The sequence below is a fragment of the Medicago truncatula genome, chromosome 1 (assembly GCF_003473485.1).
Source record: "Medicago truncatula cultivar Jemalong A17 chromosome 1, MtrunA17r5.0-ANR, whole genome shotgun sequence".
In the NCBI taxonomy this organism is placed as follows: Eukaryota; Viridiplantae; Streptophyta; class Magnoliopsida; order Fabales; family Fabaceae; genus Medicago; species Medicago truncatula.
In genome coordinates, this window is record NC_053042.1 from 7,702,731 (window position 1) to 7,720,390 (window position 17,660).

Sequence of the window (17,660 nt, forward strand, 5' to 3'; positions counted from 1 at the left end):
TAATTCATGATTTTATTAAATTCAACGATTAAGAATTTTCACATCCATAAAAAATCAAGTCTACTCAAAATCAATTTTATTTATCAATAAGATTTTGCCATTTATTCAAACACAAGAAGTGTTTTCAAGTCTATTGAACTTTGTTTTTTCTGTCGGAATCATTTTATAACGCACAAAAATCTAAATGTAATCGTGAGTGTATAATTATTTGTGCGATAATGGAAACCAAAAATACCAATGACACACTCGTTTAGAAATTCCTTCAAAAATTGTACCCAGAACAAATTACTTAAAAAAAAAAAAATCATTTTTTAGAAATAGTCAATAATATAATTATTTGTTAGGTTAATAAATTTTCACCTTTATAAACCTTAAATCAAGCGTACCCGTGAGCTTAACTTAGTTGACAATGACAGTACATAATATTTTTGCAGAGTAAAGGTTCGAACCCCAAACATCTCACTTATTCATCTTAAAGTTGAATTTCTAACTGCTAGATGACTTGACAAAAGAAAATCTCAAATGAGACAAACTATCAAACCTAATAATATTCATAGCTCATATATCCAAATTCTACGTGAACAAATAAACAATATATTAATTTCTTCCTATTTAAAACAAATAAATAAATAAATACTATAACTCTTTCCTCCGACGACGACGACGATTTTATTTTTGGATTCAATCTCCTTGACGATCTTTTCGTTAAAATCATTTTAACTTTTGTGCAGTCTACTATAAAAATGCTTCACGATCTTTAATTTGGGTTTTCGATTAACTAATAAAGATTAAATCATTATTAAAGATATATTAAATTCCAAACCATACAATATCAAAATTTGCGAGAAAAAAAATTTGAATTTGAATTTTTTTTTTTTGGTGAAAGATCTTTGAATTTTATTGTATGAATTAAAAACAAATGTTTATATATATATATGGTGGTGTTGGCTTGAGAATCTGGATAACGTTCTTCACAAAGTCACAGTTCAATTCTCCTAATGTTAATTTTGGTGGACTAATTTAACTTAAAAAAAACGTTTGTATATATGTATTGATGGAAAACAAATTATTTTTTTGGTACAAGGAAAACAATATTTAATCCTTAATAAAATGGATGAATTGATCAATATACCAAATATAATATCTTAAATTTATTCATATATTTGGTATAGATGAAAGAGAGGATAGATAAGATGCAAAAGAATAAAGTTTTTCTAATTTGATTCGAGGATAACTGGATAAGAGAGACAAAAAAAAAATGGGTACCACTATTCTTATAATCTTCCCTCCCGTGACGAAATATGAGAGAAAATGACTTGTGTGGAAAAAATCTTATGTGGTAGTCACTTATCTCACCCTATATATATATATATATATATATATATATATATCACTTATTGTATGTTTGGATCACTCTTTATACACCTTAGAACATTTTTTTACACGTAATGTAACTCACAACTTTAAATTAACTTTCTGCGTAAATAATCTTAATGGTAGTTAGTGTAGTTACTTTCTACGCAAGTAATCTTAATGAAAGGAGATTTTTTTTTTGTTCTTCAGTTTTATGTCTTTCAATATTCTCGCACAAGCTGGAGCATGATAGATGTTTATCATGCCCAACTTGGACACAAAAGAATGAAACTTGGGTGATGCTAGCTGTTTAGTGAGGAAACGTGCAATTTTCTCATTTGTTGAGATTGGTAGTAATCAAAGTATTCTTTTTTGAATATTTATGCTAACCAAGCGACAATCGATTTTTAAATGCTCAGTTCTTTCATGGAACACTGAATTTGAAGCTATATGTATTGCACTCTGACTTTCACAATAGAGAACCGGTGGTCGTGCACAAGCAACATCAAATCATGCAACAAGTATAAAAGTCATTGTAGCTCACATGTGACTAATGATAATGCTCTATATTTTGCTTCCGAAGAAAAGAGAGATATAGTTTGATGTTTCTTAGCACGCCAAGAGATCAATGATGATCCTAAGAAGAATATAAGTAAGCATTTTTTGTATGCGAAACAGATATCTTCCGCAGCTCGTGTACAATTGTAGATAGTAAACTCTTGAGTCGGATAAAATCACAATGGGTACATAACTCCCCCAAATACAAGTTAACATTATAAGATGAAAACATATTACAAGTCTCTTTTAATCACTTCCCAAATTACAAATGAAACCATTATCAATTGATCTAGAAATAATACAAACTTTGAGGCATGCAAATAACATAACTAATTGTCAATAGTACATATATCCTATGGTTTTCTTTTCCTAGGAAAAAGGCAAAGATCAATTTTCTTATGCATAGTTATTCCTGGTTTCACTTTTGTATCCAACACTTGTTCCTTGTCAAAACCATGAGGCAACTTCCAATCAAAAGAGTGAAGAAGATTAGCAAGTGTAAGCTCAACAGTGACCACTCCCATGTTCATTGCAGGACACATTCTTCTTCCACTTCCAAATGGAATTAGCTCAAAATTTTTCCCTTTAAAGTCCACTGAACTCATAATGAACCTTTCAGGATAAAACTCTTCAGGGTCTTTCCAATTCTCAGGATCCCTTCCTATGGCCCATGCATTAACATACACTAAAGTTTTTGGTTTAATCTCATAACCATCTATGTTACAATTTTCTATTGTTTCTCTTGGTACTAGTAATGGTGATGGTGGAAATAATCTCATTGTCTCTTTCACCACTGCTTTAAGATAAGGTAGCTTTTCAATATCATCTTCATTTATAAAATATTTGTCTTCATATAAGTTTCTGATTTCCATTTGAACCTTGTTCATCACTCTAGGATTGTTCATCAATGTTGTCATAGCCCAAACCACTATTGCTGAACTTGTGTCTGTTCCTGCTATAAAAATGTTCTGCATATATAATATGCATGTCGTTAATTAACCACATAAACTTAAATATTAATCACAATATTATCTTGTTTAATGAAATAGAAGATGAAGAAGGATGAATTAAAATTATCCATAAATTTTTCAATTATTTTCTAATTGAGTATTACAAATATACAACAAAGCATATAAAGATAGTTTTGCTTGGTGATGACACTTTGTCATTACATAATTTTTAGTGTAAAGGCATGATATTTTGAGTTCACAAGTAAGCTTAAACAACAAGAAAAACTGAAGAAAGTGATGAAAGTGAAATCGTGACACGGTTGCTGAAAAACGCGTCACGATTTAGAGCACAGAATGAGGTGCATTCGACATTGCTGGAATCGGGACAAGATAGCATAAACATGTCACGATTTGAAGAGTAAAAATCTGACCCATGGGCTTAGTAAGAAGGAATCGGGACACGATTAGGCACGTCCTTGTGCCTATTCAAGCTTAAGCTAGTGCAGAAAATAAGGGTTGCGAATTATGGAGAGAGAAAGTGCAATTTGCAGACCTGAAGACTGAAGAAAGGGGCGATTTCCTTCGTTCTTTACTAGTTTATGTATGTTTTAATTCTTTCATTGATTATGCTATTTGTAAACTCAATTATGAGTAGTTAAATCTCTTAGAGATTAGGTGTGAGATGATTCTGATGTAACCCTAATTTAAACATGTTGATGTGAAACTCTATTTCTTATGAATATCAATCTAGTTTTATTCAATTCAATTGTTCTTAGTGCTTTTTATATGCTGATCACATATATACATGAATTCGTGAGAATGAATGACTATTGATCATAACTTTCAACTTAGACCTGATTGAATTGTTCAAATAAACAGGGTCAGTCTAGGAATAGATAATCGTTTATTTGTAATAAGAGGTTAACGTTCTTAAAACCTTCAAAGAATATTAGATCACCTAAGGAATTATGGACTGTAATCTGAGAAGAGGGTCCTAAGTCAAGGTATTGATTAGGGTTATTTTAGTTAATCATCGTGAAACTAGAGAAATATTCATAGGAAGTAGGTGCAGTGTACCAATTATGGGAATTTAGAGAATTCGAAAGACCTAGTCTAATCTCTCTCTATCTTTTCTAAACAACTTTATTTTCTGATATTTACTTTTTATGCACAACAAACCTACCACCTCGGGTACTAAAATAAATTTACACATCCTATTTCATAACACTATTGTTTAATTGAGATTAACACGGTCCTTGTAGAAACAAACTTTATTATATTACTTTGATAGTTTTTAGTACACTTGCTAAATTTCTATCACTTGGTATCGATAGCCAACCACCTAAGAATTTACCAAAACATAATACTAATAAGCTAATCAACTATTTTTGAAGTATTCTATTTTTGAAACATGTCGTTCATCCTTGTGCAAGAAATCAAAGGAGGGTTAAAAAAACCTAAATTTCATGGATGATTTAGTTAAAAAATTTAGGAACAAAAATACCAATAAGGATGAGTCAATACCATAAGCACAGCTTTGATGTGGTCAAGAGTGAGATCAAAAGAGAGTGAGTGATCATTCATCATCTGCAATAAGATATCAATAATATCATCTACTTCTTGTTCCTTAGTTTTAGGCCTTGCTGAATTATCCATGTGGTCATCAATAACTCTTTGGTATATCAAATCCAACTCCTTGAATGTTTTATCAAGCCTCCCAAGAGTTCCTTTGACTCTATCAATCCAACCCAACAATGGAAAATTATCTGAAAAGTAAAATTCAGCCAACAAAGCTTGAGCTTCATTAAGCAAAACTTGCAATCTACTTCTCTTTTGTCCACTTCCCAATTCAACTTCTTCTTCATAATCACAAACATATGTTTTTCCAAAAGCTATCTTACATATAATTGTATTTGTGAGAGACATCAATATTTCACTCAAGTTCGCACCTTTTTCATCACCACCATATTGCGACAACTTTTGAATCAATTGGGCCACTTCATTTTCTCTAACGGGCCTAAAAGAATGGACACGTTGAGAGCTAAAGAGATGTTGAACACAAAGTTTTCTCATCTCTCTCCAATAAGGACTATAAGGTGCAAAAGCAAGATCTAAACCATTGTAAGACAATTTTCTTAGTCCTAGGAAAGATGGTCTACTTGCAAATTTAAGGTCATGGGTTTTCAACACTTGTTCTGCCATTTTTGCTGAGGAAACAATTAAGGTTGGTATGTAACCAAGTTGCAAAGACATGATAGGTCCATAGTGTTTGGAAAGTTTCCATAAGGAGTGATGTGGGGATGAAGGGTCAAGCTGGTGTAGATTTCCAATTAGAGGAAGTGGTTTTGGACCTGGTGGAGTTGATGATGCTCTACTAGTACTCCTTATTTTGTAGATGTGTATAATGAATAGAATTAAGATTGGCAAGAGAGAAAGAAGCACAAGAAACCCCATGATGAAATCTTACAAATTACATTTGTATATTCAAAATTAATAGTGTTAGTCAAAATCAACGCAACTTATTCCGAGGCTTAAAACAAATATGAAAATGAGGTGTTTTATGTAAAAGAAAAACATCTTCGAATCTCATCAATTAAATTTGAACTTGCAACCCGAGACACATCAATCAAGAGTTGCGTCCGGTGAGCTAAGCTATGTGGATATTCGACAACCACATTGACCGATACCCATTGACTGTTTCATTCAGGTAAATGTACAATTTTAACATTTATTATTCATTAGCAAAAGTATGCAAAAGTTGATATTTTGCAAATTTCCATCAAGACAAATTCAACATCTTATATATTAATATCTATGAAATCACGTATATCTTTTAACACATTTTAACGCATCTTATTGTGGAATCACAAAAACCATGATTTGTGGTTAAAAAAATGAATTTTGAATAAATAGTTTTAAAAAATGATTTGTGCTTGATAATATATTTTTTTTGAACAAATCAAAATGGGATATATTGCTCAAAAGAAAGGTGATTCACCCCGCACAAGGTGTGCTAAAGTGAGAAAACACCCAACGTCTGTTACAAACAAAAGCACCTAGAACCGATGCCAAAAAAGTTGAAAGTTAAAAGAGATTACATGATACCCATACAAAACCGTGGATATCGCCGCCAATCATGAAAACCAAACGGAAAACTAGCCACATTGGACGAAAGCCAAAGAAAAGACAACAGCTTCACTTTTTGAACAATGTTAAGAGGATTGCTAACCAAATTATTGAAGACACAGTTATTTCTCTCCTTCCAGATTGCCCAAACACAAGCCAACCAAATAACCTTCAAAAAATCATGAGAAGCACGCGTCATCCCTGCCATCTGACTAAACTGAAAAAAGTGTTGTTTTACCGAACCCTGAAAAACGCAAGGGATACCAAGCCAATGACACACAAGATACCAGACCTTCCCAAAGGAAGTACACTGAACAAAAAGATGATCCGCTGTCTCAGGATAGCCACATCCACCAACACACAAAATATCAGCAACTTGTAACATACGACGACGCACCAAATTTGCGGGAGTAGCAACTCTATCTTGAAGAAGACGCCAAGCAAATACAGACACCTTGGAAGGAACACAATTATGCCACACATCAAGAGCTGCATCACCAGTTACCTGAACCTCCATAATGGTTAAGAAACAATAAGTCCCCTTAACCGTATAACCATGAATAGGATCAAGTAACCACCTCCACTGGTCATGAATATTATCCTGCAAAACAATGTTACGTAACAAATTGACACAATCCCTCACTCCATCCTCCTCCCAAGCAAATAAACGATGCCTCCACACCCAACCACCTCCACCAGCGGCCCACCCCGCTCTCACCATATCCTCCACCGAACACTCCTTATTAACAGCTAAATCAAAAAGACAACTAAACTGAATTTTTAACGGAACATCACCCAACCAATTATCGGACCTAAAAAAAGTGTCATATATTTTAAAAGTCGATTAATGATTTTATTAAATTAAATTCAACAATTAATAATAGTTTTAAATTCTACCTATTACAAAATCAATTTTATTTACCATGAAGATATTGCCATATTCATTCAAACACAAAGTGTTTTCGAATCTATTGAACTTTGTTTTTTATGTCAGAATCATTCCACAACACACAAAAATCTAAATGCAATTGTGCGTATCTAACGTAACGTAACCTGCAACGTTAAACTAACGTTAATGTCTCTTTCACACAATTTTGTTTGACATCACCCACTCTTATTAGAGTGTATTGGCACAAAAATATAAAGTTGGGATCGCTATCAATAATTTTTAATAAATTCCTATTTTTTCCTTTTTAAAAATTCAATATTAATAATTTTTTTGGCACACATCAAAGACCTTCCAACATCTTAATACCCCTATTTAGATCATAAACTTGCGTTACCAAACTCGATAATATTAATAATTAGTTGTTTGGTTTATATTTTTTCTCGTTTGTCCAATTTTAAACAAAGATCTCCAACTCATTCAACCCATTCCTCAAACCAGTCAAACAATCAAACCCTATAATATATAATATCTGCATTAATTAAAGTGGTCCCTTATCCATGAAATAGATAAACAATACTTCTCTTTCCTCCTCCTGCTCTGACTTTGATTAAACAATACAAACTCAAATTCCCCACGGCTTCTCTCCTTGACGATCTTTTGTTAAAAGCATTTTAACTTTTGTGTGGTCTACTATAAAAATGCTTCACAATCTTTCATCTGAGTTTTGGATGAACTAATAAAGATTAATTTGTTAAATTATCAAGTTAATGATTTATTAAGATGTCAAACCATGCAATATGGAAGTATGTAGTAACCAAAAATTTGATTTTTTTTGTTGTATGAATTAAAAGTAAATGTTTGTATATGTATAGAAGGAAAACCATATTTATTTATTTTGGGAAAAAAGGAAAACCATATTTAATCGTTAGTGAATTGATCAATAGACCAATTATAATATGTTAAATTTATTGATATGTTTGGTAAATATGAAAGATAGGAGAGACATGTCGTTAAGGGATAGATTTAACAGGTTGTATATATAACTTGTCTATGTTGAAGGGGGAGTCGGTGTACGTTATGAGTACTTTAGGGTGGGGGGTAGAAGAGGAGGCGTGGGTTTGGAGGCGTAGGTTGTTTTCTTGGAAGGAGGAGGATGTAGGGGAGCTTACGCATTTACTCCAAAGCGTAACTTTACAGGGTCTTAGGGAGGATAGATGGAATTGGAGTTTGGAACCTACTAATATTTATACTGTCCGTAGTGCATACAATTTTTTGAATGATCAGGTTTCTGTTAATGACGCGGCGCCTGTACCTTCTCTTTGGCATAAGGATGTTCCTTTGAAGGTGGTGTTGTTCGCTTGGCGCTTGTTTCGAGATCGCCTTCCTACCAAGGACAACTTGTATCGCCGTAACGTTCTAGCTTCTGATACTCAAATTTGTGCTGGAGGATGCGGGTTGTCTGAAACAACATCTCATTTATTTTTACATTGTAATTTTTTTGGTTTGGTTTGGAACCACATTTTGCGGTGGCTTGGTGTAGTTGCGGTTTTACCTATGGAGGCAACATGTCATTTTTATCAATTCAGTTTTTTAGGTGGCGCTGCGTGTAACAGCCGATTTTTTAGCTCGATTTATTTTAATTACTTTTATTATGTGTTTGTGTGTGATTATTTGTGCTTGTGTGTATTTAATTGTCATCGGGTGCATTTACGTGGATTACCGTATTAGAAGGGTATTTTAGTCATTTGACGGGTAAGGGTAAAATGGTAATTTTTGTGAGAATTATTTTAATAATTAGTGAGAACCCTTATTTTACTAAGTTACTAGTGTAGTGATTAGTTTTTACCGTTAGTGACCGTTGATTACATTTTACCGTTATTAATTAAAATATCGTTTGGAGTGTAGTAATATTTTTGATTTGAATAGAAATGGGTTGAGCCCACTAGAAACTAAGTTAAGCCCATTAGTGGAGATAACACTAGGTTGTGTTAGAAGAACCAATTCATTCATTTCACAAACATTTCTAGAGAGAGGTAGAGAGAGAAAGAGGTGAAGAGAAGAGCAAAAGGGTTTTGGAGAGAAGAACTTGAAGAATCCAATTGGGTAAGCTTAGGAGCTAAATTGAAGCAAGAGTTTGGGTTAATCTTCTTCTAAGGTAAGGGGGTTAGTTATTATCATAATCAATTTCAAATTTTACATCTTTTCATGTTGTATGAAAATGGGTTGATGAACAATTCATGTCAAATTCGTGCTCTTGTTATGTTGCTGTTTCTTATACTTGAATTGATGATTATGGTATGTTTGTGGATGAAATTACATGGTTCAATGTATGTATAAATGTCAAGTTGTGAAATTTTGCCTAATTAATGATTTGTGATAAGTTGTGTTGAATTGAGGTGAGAAACAAGTTTCAATGGATGTTGTTGTTGACAAAACATGTTGTTGTGAGTGAATTATAACTTGGGTGTACTTAATTATGGATTGATGATGAAAAATGAGATGTTGTTGTTGTTTTGAGAAAATGGGTCAAATGGTGATTTTGTTTAAAATGATGTTTAATTCAAGTTTGTATATGGATTTGAGTATCTCTTTATGTCTAAAAACATTTGGGTAAACCTTTGGAATCAATTTGGGTATTGGGAGGTCAAAAATTGGGATTTTGGGGTGAAAATGGATTTTTCACGAAAACAGAATTTTCTGCAAACTGTCATCACTCGCGAGGCGAGCTGGAGGCGAGTTGGTGGCGAGTAGCCACTGGAATTGCTCGCCATGGCGAGTAACCTTACTCGCGAGGCGAGCAGCCCAGTGACAGTTTCCCCTGTTTCGCGCTCTTGCATCGTTTTCGCATATTTCTATTTTGATTTGGACTTTTTGGTAAACATGAAAGTTGTAGACAATTATGTTAGATATCTTTTGGTTTTGGTTTGACGTCCAAATGATTTTTAGAACTTGAGATATGATTAAATTACTACACATGGGTCATGTGGATTTTTGTGAAAACTTATCATAACTTTTTCTATGAGCCGTGAAACTTTTCCAAACTTGATTTTGGGGCTTAATGAAGTATTTAGAGTGAATAATTGAGTATGTAAATATGTAATTGGGATGTGATGATTATCATGAGATGTATTTTGCTATCTTACTTGGAATGTGAGAATGCTTGAATTGGTGAACTATATGTGATAGTTGATGTTGAATAACATTGTTGATTATTGATAATCATGTTGATGTGTGATGATGAATACTATGATTTATTTGTGTGGGTATGTTTTCTTGATAATACAATGTTGTGGAGATCATCAATATAATTGGGTGTTGTCCTATATATTGAGTTGAGATTGTGAATTGTTGTCGCATTATCGAGTCCTTATACATGTCCATGCATCATAGTCGTTGTTGCGGATGACTCTTTTACTTCGAGATTATTGTAAGGCAGGTGTGAGTCCTTACATTCGATGTGCAAGTGGCATCGAAAGGTGACGACCTTGTTGAGATTTGGTACCGCATGCATTTATGTGTCCATAAGTGCATATCATAGCATGAGTCTTATGTGAATTATGTGATTGGTGATGAATCGATATGAATGAATGTTGATAATGATTGTATATGATTGATGTTGTGAATGAATATTTATGATTGGACAATTATTCATGTGATTGATATATGTGGATACAAACTATCAAGTTGTGATATAAGTATTTATGCATGACTATTATTATTCAAGTACATGATATTATTGAATTGATTATTATCTGGATTATGATAATGTAATGCTTACCCCCAGTGGTTTTAACCGCCTACTTGCCTGTATGGGTGAGTAGACGTTGTGTAGGAGTAGTGCTCGGTGAGTCTTTGCGTGGGATATCGGGAGCTTTCTCCGATATCGGGTCGTGTCGGCTCTGATCTAGGCTTATCGTGTCGGTCTAGATTAGGTTGTTTGTATTTTCCGTTGGATTATGATTTTGTTGATGATTACCCGTATGTTTGGGTTTTGAGATTTATCTTTGAGACATGATTTATTTGCTCATGGCATGTATATATTTGATCACTCTGATTTGTATTCCGCTGTAACTGTTGAGATTTACATACATGTCTATCAGTTTTGAATTTTGAATGAGACGTAATATCTATTTCTTGAATAAATGTATTATTCGCATGTTTAATTGCTTAAATAGAAATAGGAGCGTTACACTGCGAGGTCACGGAGATCGATTTTACAGGTTATATGGTTTGCAACTGCGTGGGCAATATGGAAAGAACGAAATAATAGAATATTCAATGCAAAAGATTGCTCCATTTTACAAGTTGTGGACAAGATTAAGGCGGTAACTTACAGGTGGTTGAGGGTGAAATTTATCTCTCTTGCTTTTAATTACCGCGGTTGGTGGCTTAATCCGTTCACCATTATAGGCATTGGCTAAGATCTGGTGATTGTTGTTTACGTTTTATGGATACCGACATTAGCCTTGTAATTATTGTAATTATTGTACTTACCTTGTTTTGACTAAGGTGTTTCCTCTTTGGCGCATCTTGCGTTCGGAAGGCCCTTTTATGGTATATAATTTATTTTAACTTCTTAAAAAAAGATAGGAGAGATAAGATGAAAAAGAATCAAATTTCTCTAATTTGGTTTGAGGATAAATTGGCAAGAAAGACAAAACAAAATGTATGGGTACGACTATTCTTATGTGCCAAGAAATATGAGGGGGAAATGATGACTTAACTGATTACTTGTGTCTCAGTGACATTATTTGCACTCAATGTATAGAGAATTTCAAATATCACCATCTAAGAACTAATAATCTGAAATTTGTTACTTATTTTATACAACATGAATCACAAACTAGTCGTTATTATTTCCAATTTTACAAATTTGTGCCTATAAATTTAAAAATATTTTCAATGAATCCCCGTAAAATTCCAAAAAAAAAAATTGAAAATTGGACACTAGTTTTAATATATTGAATTGGTCCTCAACATTTTGAAATTTCATAAAAATAGTCCAGCAATGTTTAATAATGAAATTTTTTAACTTGTACCAAATTAAAAAAATGAAATTTTTTAACACTCAATACAAATAAAAATTTAGTTTTGAAGGAAATTCATTTGAAGAATTTGAAATGACCAACATTTTTTTTCTTGTTGTTGGATAAGGCAGGGGAATGACATAGTCATTTATTTTTCTTTTTTGAAAATAATATGGACCGTATAGGTCGACCGAATAAAGAACAAACTTCTACGCCTTAATAAACTTGTCGCTTGTGGGACTGTGGACTGTATAGATTGACCGGATAAAGAACAAACGTCTACGCCTTAACAAACTTGACGTTTGATGGACTGTGGACTGTATAGGTCGACCGAATAAAGAACAAACGTCTACGCCTTAACATGCTTGACGCTTGGTGGACTATGGATGAACCATACCATGTAACTTTTAATATTTTACTTGACTGTTCATGTCATGCCAACTTAGCTCATCTCCTCTCAGCACTAGTTTGACTGTTTAAGTCATGTCAGCTCAGCTCGTCTCCACTCAGCACTAGTTGACTGTTCAAGTCATGCGAGCTTAGCTCGTCTCCATTCAGCACTGGTTCGATTATTCAAGTGATATGAAGTATACTAAGCTCACCACAAAGTAAGTTGTGCAGATAAACTTATGGTCCCAACTCAAGAATATGCATGCTCTGATTTCGCATGTCTTGTACAAACGATCACTGTCTTTGAAAAGCGTGTCTTAACTTTACACGTTCTATACTGATGAGTTGCAGCCTAGATCAAGCGCGACCATTCTCGTACCAGACAACCAATGCGAGGCTCTGGATCACAAATTAATAGGTATGAGTGACCAAAGAAATGCTCATTAAATCAACAAATCCATGACTATATCAACAAATCCAGGACTATAAAAGGGGGCACTTAGGAGGCACCAAAGAAGGAATAGATAATCTTGAACGATGTATTTTCATCTATACCTTATTTGGACTGCTCTTAAAATTCTACCTCAAACATTTCATTGAACAACTCACATGTTGTAATTAACTTGTGTTTACATACGTGAATATAATAATATAGTCGTTCATTTTTAATTTGTCTTTTTTGAGTAATAATGATAGGGAGGATTGGTCCACCAACGATTTAAATCATACGAAAATATTTTGAATTTAGTCTTAACCTACCACCAAACTTGAACTTTCATATTATCGAGCAATCACGATACTAAAAAAGCATGAAACCGCAAAATGTTGCTGGATAAGCAATCACGTTTGTTGTTGAATAGGATATCTCTGCGGTTAAAAGGACTACAATTAGCAACTAAAAATTTGTGAGTCATATTTTTCATTATTTTTTTTGAATATGAATTAAAAACAAAAATTTATATATGTATAGAAGAAAAACCGTATTTAATTCTTAATAAAATGGATGAATTGATCAATAGACCAACATATAATATGTTAAATTTATTGATATGTTTGGTGTAGATGAAAAGGAGGAGAGACAAGATGCAAACGAGTCAAATATCTCTAATTTGATTTGAGGATAAATGGGCAAGAGAGACAAAAAAAAAAGTATGGATACAACTGTATTATATATATATATATATATATTTATAAAAAAGACACCGCTATTCTTATAATATTCTTCCCTAGTGCGAAGAAATATGAGACAAAATGACTTATGTGGAAAAAAATTACTACTACTACGTGGTACACTCATGTGAGTCGGTCTCATTCTATATAACTTATGAGTAGTGATATTTGAACATCCATTTGAGACAATTTTTTTAACAACTTCTTTTCTCTCTTTTCATTGGTCAAAAACAATGGAGATAAAAAAGGAAGAGAGAGAATAAATGTATAATATGAGTATGAGAGATAAAGTTGTCAAAAAGTTGTACAAAAATAGTTGTACAAATATCACTTATTTGATGATTTGTGTCTCTTGATGATTTGTGTCTCTTGATATTATTTGGACTCATGTATAGAGAATTTCAAATATCATTCAAAAATTTAAAATTTAAATTTTCTTCCTTATTTTATACAATAAATTAATCACAAACCAATCCTTATATTATCTCAAATTTGGGAAAATATTGCAAATCAATCCCTATAAATTTAAAAAATTGCAAATTGAACCCTAGTTTTAATATCTCAAGTTGGTCCCTCAACATTCTGAAATTTCATAAAATAATCCAACAAGTTTTAAGAATGAAGTTTTTTTTATTACTTTATTGAAATAAAAATATTTAAAAATGAAGGGAAGTCTTTTGAAGAATTTGAAAGATAAGACACTAGAAATACCTAACCAATTCAATACACAATTTGAAAAAAGAACAGTGAAAAATTTATGAGCATGCATGGCAATGTTGTTAGATAAGACACCAGAAGTTTTCATTGTTTTTTTTGAGTACCAAAATACTTTTCATGTGTTCATAACTTTGTATCAGAATTAAAGATAAGACATGACCATAAAGTTAAAATTTAATTATATAATCTTGAACACGAATTAGAGTATCACATTTTTCTTTCATACATTATTATCATCAGACTATTAGAGATAATTTTTCAAAAAAAAAAATTAGAGACATTGTTCTAAAACCCACTTTAGCCTTACCAAAAAAAAAAAACCCACTTTAGTTCACCAATAAATAATCATAATTTGTTGATAATATAAAACATTTTACACCGATAGTGTATCAAAATCAAACTTTAAACTTAATTGCAATTGTTAGAAATCATGGAAATTTGTAACTGAAATCAAATAAAACCATCATAAAGGAGAATGATTTTTATATATGGAGAACATGCAAAAACTTAATATTGTTATGTTAGTGTAGATATAGATAGTAAAAGCTATAAGGAGACAAACCCTCAATACCTTTGAATGCCTGGTTTTAGATCCTCTCCTCCGTTAATCATTTCTCGTTCATACACTATTTATCTTTGAATTTCGATTAATATTATGCACTTTTCCTCTTTTCTCAGCTGCACAATCATCTGGTTTAGATTTCTCTCTATTTTTATTTTTTACTCGAAATTAGATCACCGTCTTCATTTACATTAATTCATCATTTTTTTTTTTTTTTTTAAAATAATCAAGATAGTAAGATTAAGAGAGAAATAGAAAATAAAGTGAGAGTAAACGGCATGATCCTTTATCTCTTTTTCTCTTACTTTTTCTAGTTATCTCTCTTCAATTCAAAGGGTTTATCCATTTTACAATAACCCACTTGGTTTACAAATAAGAAGGGGGTGGGAATGACAAAAAACGGGTGGGAGTAACAAGAGCCCAAAATAGGAAACATAATCATTTGAACCTTTAAGACCATGTCATATTATTCCACGAAGCCCATGACAGTATGTTTTGAATTATTTAATTAATTAATACACCTACTTGCTGGAAACAACAAAAAATTTCAAGACATTTTCCTCAAAAAAAATACTTATAGTATGTGATTCCAATTTCCAAATATGAGTAAGATTCAAAAGTTATGACCTGCGAGCCACCACCAACATTATTACTATCTCTCAACGATTTGTTAACCTCATTCAACCACTCCCAATGGTGGGATCTAAAATTAGTACCAAAGAGAAATTAAGTGATTATTATTGACTTTTTTGTTCTATGTGACACATTCATACCATCTAGTTATGACCCCATAACCTATAAATGAGAAAATGATATCATAGTCCAATATATTGTGGGCAAGATCTTGCTTCCATTTTTAATAATACAGGTAAAATTTTGTAGGGAAAGAATAATTATATGGCTGGTTTTAATTGGGTTCCCATGTGAGTTGTCACATGTGGCTCCACCATACACTAAAGACTTATTATTATTAAATTTGATTTAAATGGTTGGCTAGTCATGTGCCGTTGTACCTAAACGCCATTTGATTGCTTAACTCAAATAAATAAACAAGTGTAATTCTCCAAGGAGCAAAATAATATGAATATTTTTTGTTTTAACAAAAGTAAAATTTTGATCTTTAAATGTTGTGAGCCATTGTCATTAGTCGGTAAATATGTCGAAATTGCAAAAATATAGTTAAACGACTCTTTTGTTTCGTTGATCAATAATAATGATTAACTAAAGATAAAATTAGATATATTTTTATAAATATTGTGATAATCTAATAGCTGTTTATTCGAACCAAAAGTAGTAAGAAGTGGTTAGCAAATTCTACGTGCTTTTCTAATTATGATTGTGACGTTTTGCTTTCATTGAGATGCTAATGCTACCAAAAAGGAAATGAGGAATCCAATGTAAGATAAGATTACATTTAATTTACAAAGTCACTGAATTTTATAAGTTTTATTGAAATTATGTTTTGTACACACGTTTTCTCTTTTTAGAATTGATATCACTCCCCTAATCATTGGTATACTTTTTTCAGATGGTTTATTGGATTATCTTTAGTTTAAGGTTTATTCTTTTCTTTAAGAAAAATTGATTTGAAATGCATGAAGTGGGATCTTTTTATCTCAACTATGTTGCTATTGAAAAATCTAACTATTGTGTAAAAAACAAACTAATTACCGCAAGAATTTATGAGAAATGATATTTGTACAATTATTTTGTAACAATTTTTGACAACTATCTTTTTTACATCCACATTATGTTTTTATTTTCTCTCTTTCCTTTTCTCTCATCATTGTTTTTGATCAATAAAAAAAGAGAAAAAAAAAGTTGTCATGATAGTTATAAAAAAATGGTTGTTCAAATATCATTACTCTAATTTATTGATTAAAAAAAACAAACAAACATGGGACATAAACCAAAGTCCATGAAAAAAAAACATCAAGCAAACTTAAAGAAAGCAAGACTATGGACATAAGACAAAAATTCTTCAAAATAAAAATGAATGAAACATGATTAATTGTCATCATTAACTCATGACTAAATTTATCTGAACTTTATTTTTCATTAAAAAAATATATTTTTTCAGAACATGATGTTTATTTTATGGGTCATGTTAACTTGTGTCTTTAGATCACATGTTAAGCATTAACTTTTTGCCACTAATAGTAAGTATTAATTGAAAAAAATTAATTTTAGATTTTTTAAACAATAAATTAACGCAATTTCTGAAACATAATTTATATTAGTGGAATCCTTAACATATACTCTAAGAGCACAAGTTAACATTTTCTTTATTTTATATACTAGGTGCTTAAAGTTAAACCTTCCTTACAGGAAGTCAATAATTACAATCAAACAAACTAATTACAATCTAAGAATACACTACAATTTATTTTTGTCGAAGCATACTTCTAGATAACTATGGTCAAGTTAAGGGAATAACATGTTAGATTATTATTTTTGGAAGGCATAAATATGATAATCGTCAATGTAATTTAGGTCAGTTTTGATTTTGGTCTCTCTAAAAGAAAAATTTGAAATACATCTCTGTAAAAAAAAAATTTGTTTGAAAAAGGTCTCTGTCCCCACTTCATGTCTGACTTGACATGTTATTCGCCACGTGACAGTCTACGTAATTAAAAATTTTAAAATAAAAAACAATTATGAAAATTATTTTTTAAAATTTAAAAATAAAAAAAAATCTGAAAAAAAAACTTTGAAAATTAAAATTTTCGAGAACTTAATTTTTTTGACATAAAACTGTTAAAATTATAAATTTTGAAAAAAAAATGTGAAAATTAAATTTTCGAAAAAATAGATTTTTTTAATTTGCAAATTATATAATAAATTTTTTTTTCGAAAATAATGACAATTATATTTTCAAAATTTAAAATTTTTGAAAAAAAATCTAATTTCTTGTTCTT

General features: G+C 31.5%; 1 protein-coding gene and 1 long non-coding RNA gene across 2 annotated transcripts; one reads left to right on the forward strand and one right to left on the reverse strand.

Annotated features, from left to right (window-relative positions):
• Window positions 1–2,082: 2,082 nt before the first annotated feature.
• On the reverse strand, window positions 2,083–5,531 carry LOC11419239 (cytochrome P450 71B37). The gene is made up of 2 exons (XM_003589346.4): window positions 4,386–5,531; window positions 2,083–2,879 (listed from the first exon to the last, which is right to left on the reverse strand). Exons 1-2 carry the CDS (start codon window positions 5,313–5,315, stop codon window positions 2,265–2,267), a joined length of 1,545 nt encoding a protein of 514 aa, XP_003589394.2. The 5' UTR covers window positions 5,316–5,531; the 3' UTR covers window positions 2,083–2,264.
• A 3,443-nt stretch (window positions 5,532–8,974) lies between these two features.
• Window positions 8,975–11,384, forward strand: LOC112418735 (uncharacterized). The gene is made up of 2 exons (XR_003008812.2): window positions 8,975–9,031; window positions 11,097–11,384. It is a non-coding gene; the product is annotated as an uncharacterized lncRNA (long non-coding RNA).
• Window positions 11,385–17,660: the final 6,276 nt, after the last annotated feature.